The following is a 19,239-nucleotide window of genomic DNA, read 5'->3' as shown; positions in this document are numbered from 1 at the left end:
ACCACCCAAAGGACATCCAGCCAACTTGACACGACTGTGTGAAGCATTAGTGTCAACATGGGCCAGCATCCCTGTGGATCGCTTTCGACACCTTGTAGAGTCCATGCCCAAGATGAATTGAGGCTGTTCTGAGGGCAAAAAGGGGTGCGACTCAATATTAGTAGTTCCTAATGTTTTATACAGTCAGTGTAGATATGTATGCAAACTCACACAAACACACACACACCACACCTGCAGTCATCCTGGAGCCCTCAGGACGGCTGCACACGAAGAGAAACACACTCGGAGCGACACTGCCCTCTATTGATCGTTTGACTGAATGCCACTTATCCTACTGATCTAGGCATGTGGAACTTTCACTAATCTATAATGGATCTGGTTGATCTGGGAGTGACTACACAGACCTAGCTAATCAAAACATTCCACAACACTGTCTGCTTCCTCTCTGGTCGTTTTTATAACGTTTTAGTCAAACATGAGGATCCTGACCTCTCTGATTCTCTCTCCCTCTCCCTTTCCACGTTCTCCCTCCTTCCTCCCCTCTCTATTTCTCTCTCCCACTCCCTCTCTTTCTCCCCCCTCCCTATCACTCTCTATGTTCACCCTCCTTGCTTCCTCTCCCTCCCCCTCTCCTCTTTCTCCCTCCCCTTTTCCCCACCTCTCTCTCCTTAAGTGCGAGGCCTGAGCCCGGGACCTCTCCAATACCCCTCCTCCAGACTGGAAGGCCTGGCTCCCCCGGGCCTCCACAGACCCCTGGGTCGGACCCGCTCTGAGCCCCCCCTGCACTCTCACCACCACCAGCACCAGTTAATGCAGCAGTACCACAACGCACTGCTGCTGGAGAGACTCAAACAGAACACACACCTGGGCAAGGTGAGAGAACACACCATTTTTGGACACACACATTTTAGGGACTGTTGAGCAACACACACACACATACATGCACACACAAACCAAGGTGATCTTAAAGAGGGACATAGACAAAGACACACACACCACACACATACACATACACACATACACACATGCACAAACGCACACACACACACACACACACACACACACACACACACACACACACACACACACACACACACACACACACACACACACACACACACACACACACACACACACACACACACACAGTCTGATTCAGAGGGGTTGGGTTAAATGCAAAGACACATTTCAGTTGTACAACTGACTAGGTATCCCCCTTTCCCCTTTCCTTTCTTGTACAGCTAACCTTGTGGGGACAAACAATTCAGTCCCTTTCAAAATCCTATTTTCCCTAACCCTAAACCTAACCCTAACCCATACTCTTACCCTAACCTTAACCCCAACCATAACCCCAAAACCTAACCTTAACCCTAAACCTAACCCTAGCTCCTAACCCTAACCCTAAATCTAACTCTAACCCTTAACGTAATTCTGACCCTAACACTAATTCTAACCTTGACCCTAAACCCCCTAGAAATAGCATTTGACCTCGATGGAACAAACAAATGTCCCCAGTTGGTCAAATTTTTGTTTGTTTACTATTCTTGTGGGGACTTACGCACACACGCGCACACACACACACACACACACAGCACAATACATATTACATCTAGATACCGCATAATAGTGCTCACCAACACAAGAAGAAGAGGGAAGACTGATGCATGACCTTTGACCTTAAGAGTGTGCCTGTGTCCCTCCCTCATCAGCTCATGACCAAGTCCAGTGAGAAGCCTCGTGTCACACAGATCCCCTCGAAGGACATGGACCCGGCGGAGAGCGGGCCTGGGGACGGCTACCAGAGGAGGAGACAGAGTGGGACCAGTAGCACTGAGTCAATGTGGGACACAGAGTCCACCTCCTCTGGCGATTACCTAGGAGATCACACTATGGAACACACACCTCTGATGAATCAGGTACACACACACAAACACAGATACACACACATGCAAACCCACACAAAGAGACCTATAGGTCATACATACACACAATTATTATATTAGTCCCACTCTCAAATATACACTATATACAGAAGTGGATTTGGCTATTTCAGCCACACCCATTACAAACAGGTGTATAAAATCAAGCACACAGCCATGCAAACTCCATAGACAAACATTGGCAGTAGAATGGCCTTACTGAAGAGCTCAGTGACTTTCAACGTGGGACCGGCATAGGATGCTACCTTTCCAACAAGTAATTTCATCAAATTTCTGCTAGAGCTGCCCCAGTCAACTGTAAGTGCTGTTATTGTGAAGTGGAAACGTCTAGGAGCAACAATGGCTCAGCCGCGAAGTGGTAGGCCACACAAGCTTACAGAACGGGACCGCCGAGTGGTGAAGCACGTAGTGCGTAAAAATAATTTGTCCTCGTTTGCAATACCAGCCAACCTCTTTTGACCTCGGTGGGTCTATTTATGTAAGGGAGTGTGTAAACGTATTACTATGACATTATTAACGGGGTTGCGACACTTACTACCGAGTTCCAAACTGCCTCTGGAAGCAACGTCAGCACAAGAACTGTTCGTCGGGAGCTTCATGAAATGGGTTTCCATGGCCGAGTAGCCGCACACATGCCTAAGATCACCATGCGCAATGTCATTCGTCGACTGGAGCTGTGTAAAGCTCGCTGCCATTGGACTCTGGAGCAGTGGAAACGCGCTCTCTGGAGTGATAATTCACGCTTCAGTGCATAGTGCCAACTGTAAAGTTTGGTGGAGGAGGAATAATGATCTGGGGCTGTTTTTCATGGTTCAGGCTAGGCCCCTTAGTTCCAGTGAAGGGACAAGATTTACGCTACAGCCTAGAATGACATTCTAGACAATTTTTTCAACATTGTGTCAACAGTTTGGGGAAGGCCCTTTCCGGTTTCAGCATAACAATGCCCCTGTGCTCAAAGCGAGTTCCGTACTGAAGTGGTTTGTCGAGATCGGTGTGGAAAAACTTGACTGGCCTGCACAGAGCCCTGACATCAACACCATTGAACACGTTTGGGATGAATTTTAACGCCGACTTCGAGCCAGGCCTAATCGCCCAACATCAGTGCCCAACCTCACTAATGCTCTTGTGGCTGAATGGAAGCAAGTCCCCGCAATAATGTTCCAACATCTAGTGGAAAGCCTTCTCAGATCAGTGGAGGCTGTTATAGCAGCAAAGGGGGGGACCAACTCCATATTAATGCCAATGATTTTGGAATGAGATGTTTGATGATCAGGTGTCCACATACTTTATGGACATATTCAGTCTCTCCCTATCCCAGTCTGCTGTCCCCACTTGCTTGAAGATGTCCACCATTGTTCCTGTACCCAAGAAAGCAACGGTAACTGAACTAAATGACTATCGCCCCATAGCACTCACTTCTGTCATCATGAAATGCTTTGAGAGGCCAGTTAAGGATCAAATCACCTCTACCTTACCTGACACCCTAGACCCACTTCAATTTGCATACCGCCCCAATAGAACCGCAGCTGATGCAATCGCCATCGCACTGCACACTGCCCTCTCCCATCTGGACAAGAGGAATACCTATGTAAGAATGCTGTTCATTGACTACAGCTCAGCCTTCAACACCATAGTACCTTCCAAGCTCATCATTAAGCTTGGGGCCCTGGGTGTGAACCCCGCCCTGTGCAACTGGGTCCTGGACTTCCTAACGGGCTGCCCCCAGGTGGTGAAGGTAGGAAACAACACCTCCACTTCGCTTATCCTCAACACAGGGGCCCCACAAGGGTGCGTGCTCAGCTCCTTCCTGTACTCCCTGTTCACCCATGACTGCGTGGCCACGCACGTCTCCAACTCAATCATCAAGTTTGCAGACGACACAACAGCAGTAGGCCTAATTACCAACAATGACTAGACAGCCTACAGGGAGGTGAGGGCCCTGGGGAGTGATGCCAGGAAAATAACCTCTCCCTCAACGTCAACAAAACGAAGGAGCTGATCGTGGACTTCAGGAAACAGCAGAGGAAGCACGCCTCTATCCACATCAACAGAACCACAGTGGAGAAGGTGTAAGCTTCAACTTCCTGGGCGTACACATCACTGACAATCTGAAATGGTCCACCTACACAGACATTGTAGTGAAGAAGGCGCAACAGTGCCTCTTCAACCTGAGGAGGCTGAAGAAATATGGCTTGGCCCCGAAGATCCTCACAAACCTTTACAGATGCACAATTGAGAGTATCCTGTCGGGCTGCATCACCACCTGGTACGGCAACCGCACCGCCCGCAACCGCAGGGCACTCCAGAGGGTGGTGCGCTCTGCCCAATGCATCACCGTGTGCACACTGCCTGCCCTCCAGGACACCTACAACATCCGATGTCACAGCAAAGCCAAAAAGATCATCAAGGATATCAACCACCTGAGCCACGGCCTGTTCACCCCGCTACCATCCAGAAGGCGAGGTCAGTACAGGTGCATCAAAGCTGGGACCGAGAGACTGAAAAAGAGCTTTTATTTCAAGGCCATCAGACTGTTAAATAGCCGTCACTAGCCGGCTACCACCCAGTTACTCAATTCTGCACCTTAGAGGCTGCTGTCCTATATACATAGGCATGGGATCACTGTTCACTTCAATAATGGAACACTAGTCACTCTAATAATGTTTAAATAATGTTTACATGCTGCTTTACTAATTTCATATGTATGTACTGTATTCTATTCTACTGTATTTTAGTCAATGGCACTCCGACATTGCTCGTCCTAATATTTATATATTTCTTAATTCCATTCTTTTACTTTTAGACTTGTGTGTATTGTTGTGAATTGTTAGATACTACTGCACTGTTGGAGCTAGGAACACAAGCATTTTGATACACCCGCAATAACATCTGCTAAATATGTGTATGTGACCAATAAAATGAGTTTGGATTTGTAGCTTCAGTTCAGGACACCTTTCTCGCTCTCCAATAGAGGGTGCCATGGCATTACGGCGCACTCTGTTAGTCATCCCTTAGTCATGGCTTTTACAAGGTGCTGTTGTTGGGCTGTTTTATGTTGTTGCTAAAGTAACTCCTAATAACGATCTGGGTAAACAAGTAAACAAACATTTAGCCTTTAAATGTTTGTTTTTTTTACTTTTCACCTACTTTTTTCCCCTCCCGCTCTCCCTCCCTTTCTATCTTTTTATCTATCCCCCCCCTCCCTCCAGTCATTTCGTTGGGAGCAGTCCAGGCACCACCAGGTCCTGACAGACAGGCGTAGACAAGCGACCCACCTGGACCCCCTGGGTGTGCCCGTGGCTCTGGGCCCTGCCCACCGCCCCCTCGGTCGCGCCCAGTCCTCCCCCGCCTCCACCTCTCTCCCCCCTCCTCCACAGCCCAAGGACACCCCACTGTCTCTGGCCGGCCCTGGTTCGGAGACCACCGCCAAGCTACGCTTCACCACTGGTGAGAGACACTTGGGGAGTGCTGTACTGTACACAGTGCTTGTTGTATCTTGTTGTATCTCATGTACAACATACTGTATATTCAGAAGGTGCTGTATGTCCCATCCATGGAATTATTAGCACTTCATTTATTAGGGTCTCTGTGGTCCCGTCTACTATCTATCTGTCTGGCTGGCTTTCTACCTATTTTGTATGGTCTCTAAACTACAGCGTGTGTCGGTGTGTGTGTAGGTCTGGTGTATGACTCTCAGATGCTGAAGCACCAGTGCACCTGTGGCGACAATAGCCGACACCCCGAGCATGCTGGAAGAATCCAAAGCATCTGGTCCAGACTTCAGGAGAGAGGCCTCAGGAACCAGTGTGAGGTAGGTACAATATAAAGCACTATACAGCAACACATACTACACTACAATATTCTCGATTCAGAGGGTTTGGGTTAAATGCAGAAGACACATTTCAGTTAAATGCATGCAGTTGTAAAACTGGCTAGGTATCTCCCTTTCCCTTTCTACACACCACAGAACTAAATATGTTGGTTGAAACTCCTGTTATGAACACTGCTGCCACCTAGGGTTACACCCCAGCACTGCACCCCCCCCCCCCCCCCCCCCTTTGGCCTGGCCCAGGTTTCCAAGTTCAAACTTTGTGTTTTCTTTGTCTCTTTAAACAGTCCCATTGAGGTCAGAAGACCTCTTTTCCAAGGGAGGCCTGTGTGTGTACCTATGCTGTAACTTGTGTGTGTTCATGGCTGTGTGTGTGCATTCGTGAGTGCGTTTGTGAGTGAATGCATGTGGACTAGTGTGTGTATGTGCCTGCATGTATGCGCCTGTCTCGTGTGTGTGTGTGTGTGGTGCATTGGTTAATTCTAAATGGCATGGTGTGTGTGTGTGTGCGCGCTCCTCCAGTGTATCCGGAGCAGAAAGGCAACTCTGGAGGAGCTTCAGTCTGTCCACTCTGAGAAACACGTCCTGCTGTACGGCACCAACCCACTCAACCGCCTCAAACTGGACAACCGCAAGCTGGCTGGTGCGACACGCGCTCAGTCTCTCTCTCTCTCTCTCTCTCTCTCTCACATACACCGACACACAAACATGCACGCTCATCTTCACGCGCACACACACACGCGCACACATACACACACACGCACACGCGCACACACACACGTGCACACACACACACGCACACACGCATGCACACACACACACACACACACACACACACCGCTCTGACACACCTCATTGTCAAACACTCACACTCACTTGGGCATATAGGTAATAGGTACGGCTGTGGCGGTCACGAAATTTCATCAGCCGATGACTGTCAAGCAAATAACTGTCGGTCTCATGGTAATTGACCGTCAATTAACATAAACACATCTCCTGGCTTCCACGCATAGCCTAGAAGCCATTTAAAAAAAAAAATTGAATAAATCCATGTAAATATAGCCTACACCTTCGCAATGAATCCATAATTTATTTTAGACAGGTCTAAAGAAGCATGATATGAAGAAAATGTTGTCTATTTCGGGAAGAGAAGAATAGCATACTCTGAGTTGTCCTTATGTTGGGTCCTGATGTGGCTATGCCAAATGGCTAGTTCATATAGCAGGTCAGATTTGCCTATAATTCCGTGGCATTATTTTATATTATTTTATAGTATGAAGAATACAATTGAACAAAGCTGAATATTTTATTTTTTTTATTCTCCAAACGATTTGAGGGAGTGCGCACATGTGGCTATTCTGTGTTGAGCGGTTAACAAGGAAACAGCTACTCCTATAAACTTCATTTAGAGTTATTGATGTAACTTTAGTTGTTCTACAAACTTTGGGCTATATGTTTTGATTTTAATACATTGTAAGGCTGCATGATGAGACACTAATGATAACTGTAAAAAAAAGTAGCTTGAAAAGCAGGCTGTACACACTCCAATAGTCTCTCATTCACAATTTGACAAGCACCTGATAATGCCTCGAATTCCACGGCGGCATCCCCTTTGTGGCCGTAATGTACCTAAAAAAATCCATGCCTTTTGCGGCCCGGAGTACTGCCCGTTGTGCCCTTCTCCCTGAGTGTGCTGCCAATCCGAGATGCTCACACGGCTCTCAGTCACGTAATCGGGTCTTTCTCACAGGCTACAAGTTAAGACAGACACACCGGGGACGCAACTGCGCGCATCCTCATCCAATTCCGAGGTGCATATTGAAGATATTAGAACTGTCCACATTTACTTTTCGTCAGCCAACAAGATGAGTAGGCCTTACGAACAGCTAAAGCACTAGCCTATGTCAATCTACTATCCCCCATTGTACAAAAGTCGACCTATTCTATTCTGTGCGAGAAATAAATATTCCAAACATAGTCTGGGACAACCACTAGCATAAAAAAAAAAAATGTTATGCAATGTGGCTGACGCAACAGATCAGAACGTTTAGCTTAAAATGTTGATAAACTATTTATTTGTGTATTTCTTCACGTTATAAGTGCAGCAGTGCGCAAACGGCAGTAGGCTATAAGCGCGAAATACCCATTAGTGGAAAACACTATTATCAAAAGGGACCGTAAATTCGATTATCCATGTAAATCTTTTATTATAAAGGTGCATTTTTATGGTGAAAATTATCTTCCCCAAACGTGAAACTCGCGCGCTGCTTATATATGCCAGTTTGGCTCTACAACCATTGTAAAGCGGATTAATGTGCTTAATTGTAAGAAGTTATTTGGCCACTTTAGTTGTGATACAAACCTTATTAAAACATGTAGGCCTATGGGCTAGGCTACATGAGGTGTGTGACTATGATTTGAACAAGTCACAAAAAAAGCCATTGTTTCTTATGCTGGGCATCATTCACAAGTAATAATATATAATTCACAAGTGATAGGCTAATATTGTCACCCATCAGACTATTCTTGATTTAATCTTGTCTTTACATATGCTAAATACTATACCGTAAATTCCGGACTATAAGCCGCAACTTTTTTCCCAGGCTTTGAACCTCGCGGCTTAAACAATGACGCGGCTAATATATGGATTTTTCCCGCTTTCAATTTTTTTTTCTCCAAAAAAACACATTCTGTGACGTGCTCAGTTTTTGGACGGCATGAAGCTTTCATTAGACCAATGAAATTGCCGAACGGGTTAAGGTCAAACAACTTTTTAGTTTACTGTTTAGATAAAATCGCGCACTCTCAAACTTCCCATCATTCTGATTACGGTAGTCATTTTGTCACCCTCATCATGGCAAAGACACGGAGAAATGCATATGATGCAGCTTTCAAGTTGAAGGCGATTGATCTGGCTGTTGGAAAAGAAAATAGAGCTGCTGCACGGGAGCTTGGTCTTAATGAGTCGATGATAAGACGTTGGAAACAGCAGCGTGAGGAATTGACTCAGTGCAAAAAGACAACTAAAGCTTACTGCTAATTTTTTATTTTTTGTTACAAGCCGTGTTTCGTTAAAGCCTATTTATTTTTGTTACAAGCCGTGTTTCGTTAAAGCCTATTTATTTTTGTTACAAGCCGTGTTTCGTTAAAGCCTGTGTAAAGTTAATTTGTTTCAATGTACCGGTAGGCACCTGCGGCTTATAGACATGTGCGGCTTATTTATGTTCAAAATATATATATTTTTTTAATTCAGTGGGTGCGGCTTATATTCAGGTGCGCTTAATAGTCCGGAAATTATGGTATGTGTGAAATTTGATTTGATTTAGAATGGACCGTTATCATGCACCTGTCTCGAAACAGGGGCAGGGGAAAAAAATACATGTCATCTATGCACTTAAATAGCGAATGGAGGATACTTTTCCCCATGTTTCATTTTCATGTCAGCCAGGTAGGCTATACTCCTGATGTAAATATAAGCAATGTGCTTAATATTAGGAAGTTGAGAAATAAATATAGTAGGCCTAGCCTATAGAAAGCTGATGGGATCTTCCTCTTTTTATTTAGCGGCCATCACTCTGTTTTCTCCCGCTATTGCATACCCTATAGAAATGTTGCGCAACATGAGCTCATGGGCTCTCATGAAGTGTTTGATTAGATTTTCGAATACGTTTGCATTTATGTCAGAGTGATTAGAGGGACAATAGAGTGCTGAGTACCAGGCAGTTAGCAAGTTTGGTAGGCTACTAATGACCATCAGCAGCATCAGAGCTTGGAGTAGCCTAATTACCGTGACTAAACGGTAATGGGGAATTTGACTGCCTTCATGACTCGTGACCGCCGGTGTGGTGGTAATACGGTCACCGCAACAGCCCTAGTAATAGGCACACATAAGTATTTTTACACACTCATAATCACACACATGGAACTATACACAAATGCATGGATCATCAAGTGTTGAATGAATGTAAGATTAATGTATTGGATTTATCTCACTCTTTCAGGAATCTTATCTCAAAGGATGTTTGTGATGCTACCGTGTGGAGGAGTTGGAGTGAGTTACTCAGAATAACACACACACACACACACACACACACACACACACACACACACACACACACACACACACACACACACACACACACACACACACACACCACACACACACACACACTTACAGTACACAGGCAAACAGCTCAACAGACCCTGTAACAAACAATCAAAGAGTCATGTGAAATCTGTCCACTTATCTAATCACATTACAAAATGGCAAACATTACATGCTTGATTATACCTCATTACACAATTAAGCTAATAGAGCGACAAATTGTGGAGGCTGTTGTTGTTGGCGGGGACACGGTCGAAACGCCAATCAGATATCAAAGGCAAAGAAGAGGTGAGAGATGAGAGGAAGAGAGAGAGGAAGAAAGGGTGGACTCTGAATTGTTTGCTTGGAGGGGTGCCTGGGGAACTGTGGTTGAGTGGTTGAGTGGAGGGGAATTTATTCAGGAGGAAGGGATGTGAGGAAAGAGAGAATATAGCCACCAGAGAAGAGGATGAAGAGAGGATGAGTGGAGGAGGAAGAGGGGGAGAAGAGATAAGGAGGAAGAATGCTGCTAATATGGGGTGGATAAGGAAAGGGAAAATGCAGACACTGAAGAAGAGATGAGTGCAGGAGGATGATGAAGATGAAAGAGAAGGGGAAGAGGAGCGTTGAAGAGTAAAAGAGAAGGAGGTAGACTGTATAGTCATGATGAAAAAAAAACTATGTGGACACTGAAGAAGAAGATGAAGAGGGGATGAGTGGAGGAGGAAGAAGATGAGAGCAAGAGGGTGAAGAGGAGAGTAGAGGAGGGTTTGCATGGTGTTGATAAGGTGCCTGATCTGCCTGAATTTCCGGCCTTTGGTTCCTCTGGTGAGGCGAGCTGATTGAAACAAGATGGCGAAGAAAGTGATAAAAGAAATTCCTAGGATTTCATTGGTCTGTCGTGCCAAACCGCCAGAAATGTGGAGTTTTGAAACATGGAATAACAAAGGGAGGAAGAGAGAGAGAAAGAGAGAGAGAGAGAATCTGAGAACAGGAATACTCTACTACCCCCTTTACTGTCATCATCAGCAGTTAAAGTCAAGGTTGTGGTGATTTGTGTGGGTAAATGTTACCCTTGCCACTTCTATCCCCCTGACTCCCAATAAGTTATGCTACTCTTCACATTGTTGGAACACAGTAGAGACTTTGTAATCCAATACTGTAATAATCCAGTCCTTACCACAACCCGTCACCTCTGTTTCCCAATTCCACTGCATGACTTCCTCTTTACCTCATTGGGCTGTCACATAGTTGATATCAAGTGACACCTGTTTCAACCAATCAACTTATATTGTTTCTAAACGATGCCCTTGTTTCTCCTAGTGGTTTTAACTTTGATCCCGCCCCCTGGTAAATTCTGTGTTTTGCATGATTGACAGGTGGACAATGATACGATCTGGAATGAGACGCACACGTCGACGGCGTCTCGCTTGGCGGCAGGCAGCGTGACGGAACTGGCGCTCAGGGTAGCACAGGGAGAGCTGAAGGTGAGACCGCCAACCGTTCATTGTCACCTCGGTTACACCCCCACTTAGTTATGTCAGGGCCGTAACACAACTGGTCAGAATTGTCAACACTGTAACATACATTAACACACCTGGATAGTGAAGCATAATGTCATATCTGTTCATTATTTATGAATTTCACATGAAATTGGAATTTAAAAATTGCCTTTCTATATCAGTACCATTCGGTGTATTCTGAACTGATGAACATCAAATTGTAAGATGTTCTCAGAGAGAGCCAAAGTGTAACAGTTTCTATTCCCATCTCACAGAATGGCTTTGCAGTGGTGAGGCCCCCTGGACACCATGCAGCCCGCTCTACCCCCTTGTAAGTACTGCACAGACGCACACACACGCGGAGCCAGGAGGTCTCTAAAATCATTTCAAAGGGTTTTCCCTGCACATCAAAAGCACCGTCCGAAAGTGTGTGTTATGTGTGTGTATGGAGTATGTGCGTTACCTGCCCGAGGCTTGTGTGCATGTGTGTGTGTATGGGTGCATGTCTGTGTATCAGTCTGAAATAGAATGCATTAGAAGGCTAACCACATTCAGCTGTGTGTGCTTGCATACGTCAGCGTATGTGTGTGTGTGTGTGTGCATGCGTGAGTGGGTTCACGCGCGATAGTGTGTGTACTCAGCAGTGCTTGTCACTAGTAATTTATGTGTCGATAAAGACTTACTGGAGGAAAGGAGTTGGCCAGTAGATATGATCTACAGTTCACACTCGCCGAGCTTATAGCTCCTGCTGACACCACCGCTTTCAACATTCCTCTTCTCATTTTCATACATCAACTCTTTCTCTCACACCTTCTCTGTCTCACAATATCCTACGGATATTGAGTACGAGTCAGCTTACTGTAAGTGGTTTATGAGGAACACATTCTCTGAAATGCATGAGGAGGGAGGTCACGAGAAATGATTTCAGGTCACGAGAAGTTATTTCACGAGAACATATTTTGATATGTGGAGAGTATTTTCGTATTTGTGTTTTGCTTTTGTTTCTGTTATGGTTTTCTTTTGTCTGAGATTGTCAGATGTTTACTTGCCGTGTATTTTTCCCATCATTCATACATTGGCCCTTCGCCATTTAAACCAAGCCTAAATATGAGTGCATGTCCAGTGAAACAAAGCATGTTTGACCCATTGGCACTAATATCCTCACATCACCTAGTGTGTGTATTGTGAGGACATTCTCTGAGACGCCCTCACATTACATTGGGTGTCTTTTGTCTCGTTATGGGTTAGGGTTAAGGACCTCCTGTCCTGATTCTGTCGTCATAAGTCCATATGTGTCTTTCCAAAGGGGTTTCTGCTTCTTCAACTCCGTGGCCATCGCAGCCAAGCAGCTCCAGCACAAACTCAGCATCAGCAAGATCCTCATTGTGGACTGGGTGAGAGATGACCGCCATCACTGGTCCCCATATGGGAGCTAAACACTTGCTTACTTACACAACACACATATTGACCATAAGCGTGGTGTCAACATTCACACTGATCTCTGCTTTTCACATGAGTCTGGGCCCGCCATCAGTCTGAGCGTTAACACAGACAGACACAGACAGACACACACACACGTTGGAACACATGCACACTTAAATACTACCTGGTTTGTAAAGACAAATAAGATGCAAACATCCAGAGCAAGTATGAGACTGGTCAAGCATACTACATATTAACGAGTCTGACGACCCCTTGACCTTTATCCCCAATGTGCAGGATGTTCACCATGGCAACGGTACCCAGTCAGTGTTCTACAACGACTCCAGCGTGCTGTACATCTCCCTGCATCGCTATGACAATGGCAACTTCTTCCCCGGTAGCGGGAACCCAGACGAGGTAAGTTAGGTTGCACTATCCACCACCATGTACATCATGCTCCCCCATCAAATACATGATTGGTCTTTTCATGTGGGAAAAAAAAAACCCGTCTGAGCGAGCACAGAACGGATTGGGTCGGCCCAATAGTCTGAAACCGCTTTAGCGTTTGTTACTACCCACTCCATTCTCACCAAATAAGGAGGATAAAAAAAAGTGGATGTTTTACCATATTCTTCATCATGGGAGGATGGTCCATTAGATGCTATGCTGGCTTGGATGTGGCTTAGCCTTAAATGGCCCCTCGACCGCCACTGAGCTGTGTGGTAAACCTCTGGAGTCTCTGTGTCCCTCGACCACAGCCCCATGTACCTATATAACACACTAAGGGGGTAGCATTGATGTCATCAGGGGTACCACAGAGAAACATCAGGGTACCCGTAATCCGCTCCAGCGTCTCTTAAACATGAAAGGAATAACAGAAGGGGGGGGGGAAAGGGGATGAAGAAGAGAAGAACAATGGAGAGAGAGAAAGAGAGGGAGAGTGACTAGTTGGCAGTGGGTGGCGGAGCTCATGTGTTTTGAGTTTGCCCTGTGAACATCCCGTCTACCGAGAGAGAGTCAAGTCAGACACTCTGCAATGCACATCATCCTCACGCACACGAACACACACACACACACACACACACACACACACACACACACACACACACACACACACACACACACACACACACACAAAGGAAAGGACTGCAATTTGTTGCCAAGAGTGTGTCACTCAGAGTCCTCACTATCTCCTCACCATGACATTGAGCGATGGCGGAGGAGTTTCAAAAGCTAAATAGCCGTTAGCAGACATTTTTAAGGCTTACTCTCCTCTAAAGACCCTTGGGATCAGTTAGTATGCCACACCACGAGCGTGAGGTCAAATCAGGGAGACATCCACCGGTTGTGCCTGGCATTTAGTGAAATATAGTCTCTCGTGACAGATGTTAACATTTGGTTCTGGGTGCGGAGATTATGTGAAATATAACGAGAAACTGAATATCGCCAAGTGCCGACTCAAGAATATACGTACGTCCCTGTGGTGTGTTAAAACTGGGACTTAATCTGGGTGTAGTTCTGTTGTTCGCTGCGAGGGATTTATAAGCAGATTTGACAAATTGTATCAAAAATCGAAATAGTTGAGTTGATGGAGGCGTTGAATTAATGGCCAGTCGTCTTTCATTTGGAAATCGTAATCACTCCCGTATGTCATTGAAATGTGACGGGGCTTTTCCTCAATTGTAACAAATGCGCATTTTTTAAACAACCGCGCTGATAGTTTGTGAACATTTGATGCAAAATATCTCATGACCTTTCAACTCTCAGCACAACTTTCCATGAAGTAAGACATAACTCTCTCTCCCCTCTCTCTCCCGCTCTGTCCAGGTTGGAGCAGGAGCAGGTGAAGGCTTCAATGTCAATGTGGCATGGACGGGAGGCTTGGACCCTCCCATGGGCGACGCTGAATACCTGGCAGCATTTCGGTACAGTAGATACACACACACCTAACCTACCTCACTTTACCTCCAGCCCAATTCACATTAAACAAAATCACAAAGATTATATTCTAGTCAAAGCCAGGGGCGCTCGCTAATGATTCATAGGAAGTCTTACCAAACCTCTTCACTCATCCTTGAAATACAACAGACAGCTATGATATAACAGACATGTATGTCATGTGTTCAGATGTTATATTGTGGTGCGAGTTGGATGTTTGTGATGCCATCCAATCCATGGGGAATTCATGAATGTACTGAGACCAGCGTATATTAATGAACATACTTTGCTGGTGTCAAACATTTAACATTTTTTTACATTTTTTTTTTTTTTTACATTTTAGTCATTTATCCAGAGCGACTTATAGTAGTGAATGCATACATTTCATACATTTTTTTTTTTGTTGTACAAACCATATATGAAAACGTAATACATGTTTTGAAAGCTGAGAAACAGCCCTTTCAAATGATATGACATGCAATAGCACCCCATCAATCAAATGGTAATCAGTCAAGAAAAAACACCTTTGAAAATGTGTATCTTTGTGTGTCTTTTCTCAAACAGCTGCCATTTACACAAATCCCTAATGAAGATAGAGAAAAACTTAGAGCATACTGAGTCTTCCTTATTTGGTAAGGATTGGTAATTTGAAATCAGAATTGAACTGGAATGACAAAATAAGGCATATAATAAAAATAATTGGCTTTTAACTTAAATTTCTTCTTATATACATTCCACTAGGCCAATAGCCTAATACACAAAGAGTCAGAATTAAAAGCATGCAAGAAGGGGAAATTACATGTCACAATCTGAGCTACTGGGTGAAGACTAGAGCTGTGTTCGAATACCCATACTAGCATACTGTACACTGCGTGCACATGTAACAGTGTAGGTTCCGTCCCTCTCTTCGCCCCAACCTGGGCTCGAACCAGGGACCCTTGCACACATCAACAACTGACACCCACGAAGCATCGTTACCCATCATGCCACAAAAGCCACGGCCCTTGCCACGCAAGGGGAAACCCTACTTCAAGTCTCAGAGCGAGTGACGTCACTGATTGAAACGCTATTAGCGCGCACCACCGCTAACTAACTAGCCATTTCACATCGGTTACACACAATTATTAGGCAAGTGAGTATTCTGATCTTATCATTGTTTCTATTCACATTTTCAAACTCCAAACCATATAAACTTGAATGCTTATTGGATTTAATCATTTTCAGGTGATATGTATTTGTGTAATGAGGGAGGGTGTGTCGACAGTGAATAACACCTTATATCAAGGTGTGCATAATTATTAGGCAGCCTCATTACCTCAGGTAAAATGGGACAAAAAAGAAACTTAACTGACACTGAAAAACCAAAAATGTAAAATGCCTTTCAGACGGATGCGACACAATTTAAATAGCTAAACTACTGAGGTGTGACCACCGGACATTCAAACGTTTTGTTGCGAATAGTCAACTGGGGCGCAAAAAACGCATGGGGAAGAAAAGGCGCAAATTAACTGCAAAAGACTTGAGAAGAATTAAACGTCAAACTACCAGGAACCCATTATCCTCCAGTGCCACCATATTCCAGAACTGCAACCTACCTGGAGTGTTCAGAAGTACAAGGTGTCAAGTGCTCAGAGACATGGCCAAGGTCAAGAAGACTGAAACAAGACCACCACTGAATAAGATTCACAAGTTGAGGCGTCAAGATTGGGCAAAGAAATACCTGAAGACAGATTTTTCAAACGTTTTATGGACAGATGAAAAGGAAAGTGACTCTTGATGGACCAAATGGATGGGCCCGTGGCTGGATCAGTAATGAACACAGGGCACCACTTTGAGTCAGGTGCCAGCAAGGTGAAGGAGGGGTACTGGTATGGGCTGCTATCATTGAGGATGAGGTAGTTGGACCTTTTCTGGTTGAAGATGGACTGAAACTCAACTCCCAAACCTACTGCCAGTTTCTGGAAGATTCTTTCGTCAAACAGTGGTACAGGAAGAAGTCCTCAGCATTCTAGAAGGCCATGATCTTTATGCAGGACAATGCTTCATCACATGCATCCAAGTACTCCACTGCTTGGCTAGCCAGCAAGGGCCTTAAAGATGCCTGAATAATGACCTGGCCCCCTTCCTCACTTGACTTAAATCCTATTGAGAACTTGTGGGCCCTTCTCAAACGTGAGATTTACAGTGATGGAAGACAATACACCTTTTTGAACAGCATTTGGGAGGCTGTGGTTGCTGCTTCAGTGAAAATTGATCGTGAACAGATCAAGAAACTGACAGACTCCATGGATGTAAGGCTCATGGCAGTTATTGAAAATAAGGGTGGCTATATTGGTCACTGAATATTTTTGAAAGGCCAAAAGTTTTATATAATTGTCATTTTATGTTACTTATCTGTTACACTTACTCTAAAAATTGAGAATAAACATGTGAGTTGAGAGAAATTATTTTTGTAATTAATAATTAATTAATAATAATTCTGCACACTAATAGTTGCCTAATAATTGTGCACACTTATATATTTCCCTGAGAAAGACAAAACTCACTTTTCCTTTGTTAAACATTCAGGTTTGAGGTTCAATAACATTTTGGATTGACAAAGAGCATTGTGTTTGTTCAACAATAAAATTAATCCAGAGGAATACAATTTGCCTAATAATTGTGCACGCAGTGTATACTACATACTTAATGAGTATATACAACATACTACATACTATTCATTCATTTTAGTATATTGTAAACGAACGGTATCGTTTCAGTTGAGCATACTAGTGCTTTGCCTGTCAACCGGAAGTTGATGCTGTTGTTATGCAACCGCTTGCTAGCTTGTTAGCATAACAAATGACTAGCTAGACATTTTACGATTTCGTTTGTGTTCATAAATTCAATCTGGAGTGCCACAGTGCGCTCTGGGCATTCGTAAATCCAGAGTGTGGTCAGATTGTCCTTTTGTAACTGTGCTGCTGGCAACAATTTAATTACACTTTTTTTGCCAATGTTTACTGACACCGGCCATATTCTGCGCAAGAATGCTCTGAAATCGGAGTAGATAGCCAGAATTAACAATGTCCATTGAAACGCACAACGACTATACCACTTAGTTAAGAATGATGTGAATAATCAAGTCAATAAATGTTGGTTAGTTAGTTAGTTAGATAGCAGATAGTTAATATACTTCCTGGCAAGTTTGATGTATTAGTAGCCAACTAACGTTAGGTAACTAGCTAACATGCTGGTACATACTGCAGTAATGCTATGCGGTTTGTAAGGATAACGTAGCTAACAAATTGTCAGCCAACATAATGTGTAACGTAACTTATTTGAAAAGTCATTACTTTATTACATTGCTCAACATTTTCTTAACATTTGTCATAATAAGTCAAAGCAATGAATTTGGATCCGCTCTCTTCGGACTTTGGCTGCATATTTTACACCATGTTCTTCAAATCTGAAAACGTTGTGATGCCACGCCCATTTCCTGAAGAATTCCATTACAGAGAGGGAAAAAAGTATTTGATCCCCTGCTGTTGAGTTGTGTTTGGAGGAGGAGGAATGCTGCATACTACAGTCATCTGACCACAACACTTTCACCCAGTTGTCCTCTGAATCATTCAGATGTTCATTGGCAAACTTCAGACGGGCATGTATATGTGCTTTCTTGAGCAGGGGGACCTTGCGGGCGCTGCAGGATTTCAGTCCTTCACGGCGTAGTGTGTTACCAACTGTTTTCTTGGTGACTATGGTCCCAGCTGCATTGAGATCATTGACAAGATCCTCCTGTGTAGTTCTGGGCTTATTCCTCACCGTTCTCATGATCATTGCAACTCCACGAGGTGAGATCTTGCATGGAGCCCCAGGCCGAGGGAGATTGACAGTTCTTTTGTGTTTCTTCCATTTGCGAATAATCGCACCAACTGTTGTCACCTTCTCACCAAGCTGCTTGGCGATGGTCTTGTAGCCCATTCCAGCCTTGTGTAGGTCTACAATCTTGTCCCTGACATCCTTGGAGATCTCTTTGGTCTAGGCCATGGTGGAGAGTTTGGAATCTGATTGATTGATTGCTTCTGTGGACAGGTGTCTTTAATACAGGTAACAAACTGAGATTAGGAGCACTCCCTTTAAGAGTGTGCTCCTAATCTCAGCTCGTTACCTGTATAAAAGACACCTGGGAGCCAGAAATCTTTCTGATTTAGAGGGGGTCAAATACTTATTTCCCTCATTAAAATGCAAATCAATTTATAACATTTTTGACATGCGTTTTTCTGGATTTTTTGGTTGTTATTCTGTCTCTCACTGTTCAAATAAACCTACCATTAAAATTATAGACTGATCATTTCTTTGTCAGTGGGCAAACGTACAAAATCAGCAGGGGATCAAATACTTTTTCCCCCTCACTGTATGGGCCCTAAAAGCACGGAAATAGTGTCTACTTCTTGTATACTTCGTATTTTGTACGGCATGTGGGAACTTGTGGCATATTAGCTATATCCATACTATGACCAATAAGCATACTACAGTTGAAGT

The 19,239-nt window shown here is 44.3% G+C and overlaps 1 protein-coding gene across 2 annotated transcripts in view; it reads left to right on the top strand.

Moving 5' to 3' along the window:
• LOC106565234 (histone deacetylase 7) overlaps window positions 1–19,239 on the top strand; it is a 100,154-nt gene that overhangs the window by 51,903 nt on the left and 29,012 nt on the right. For both annotated transcript variants that reach the window (XM_014132124.3, XM_014132125.3), the window contains exons 10-20: window positions 674–873; window positions 1,710–1,916; window positions 5,150–5,387; window positions 5,618–5,751; window positions 6,292–6,412; window positions 9,771–9,820; window positions 11,233–11,340; window positions 11,631–11,686; window positions 12,662–12,749; window positions 13,075–13,194; window positions 14,605–14,702. In XM_014132124.3, the coding sequence (XP_013987599.1) occupies window positions 674–873; window positions 1,710–1,916; window positions 5,150–5,387; window positions 5,618–5,751; window positions 6,292–6,412; window positions 9,771–9,820; window positions 11,233–11,340; window positions 11,631–11,686; window positions 12,662–12,749; window positions 13,075–13,194; window positions 14,605–14,702 (1,420 nt within the window). The remainder of the gene's footprint in view (window positions 1–673; window positions 874–1,709; window positions 1,917–5,149; window positions 5,388–5,617; window positions 5,752–6,291; window positions 6,413–9,770; window positions 9,821–11,232; window positions 11,341–11,630; window positions 11,687–12,661; window positions 12,750–13,074; window positions 13,195–14,604; window positions 14,703–19,239) is intronic.

This window comes from Salmo salar, chromosome 12 (assembly GCF_965601325.2).
Source record: "Salmo salar chromosome 12, fSalSal1, whole genome shotgun sequence".
In the NCBI taxonomy this organism is placed as follows: domain Eukaryota; kingdom Metazoa; phylum Chordata; class Actinopteri; order Salmoniformes; family Salmonidae; genus Salmo; species Salmo salar.
The sequence above is the reverse complement of the archived record's forward strand: the minus strand, read 5'-3'. Positions and strand labels throughout refer to the sequence as shown.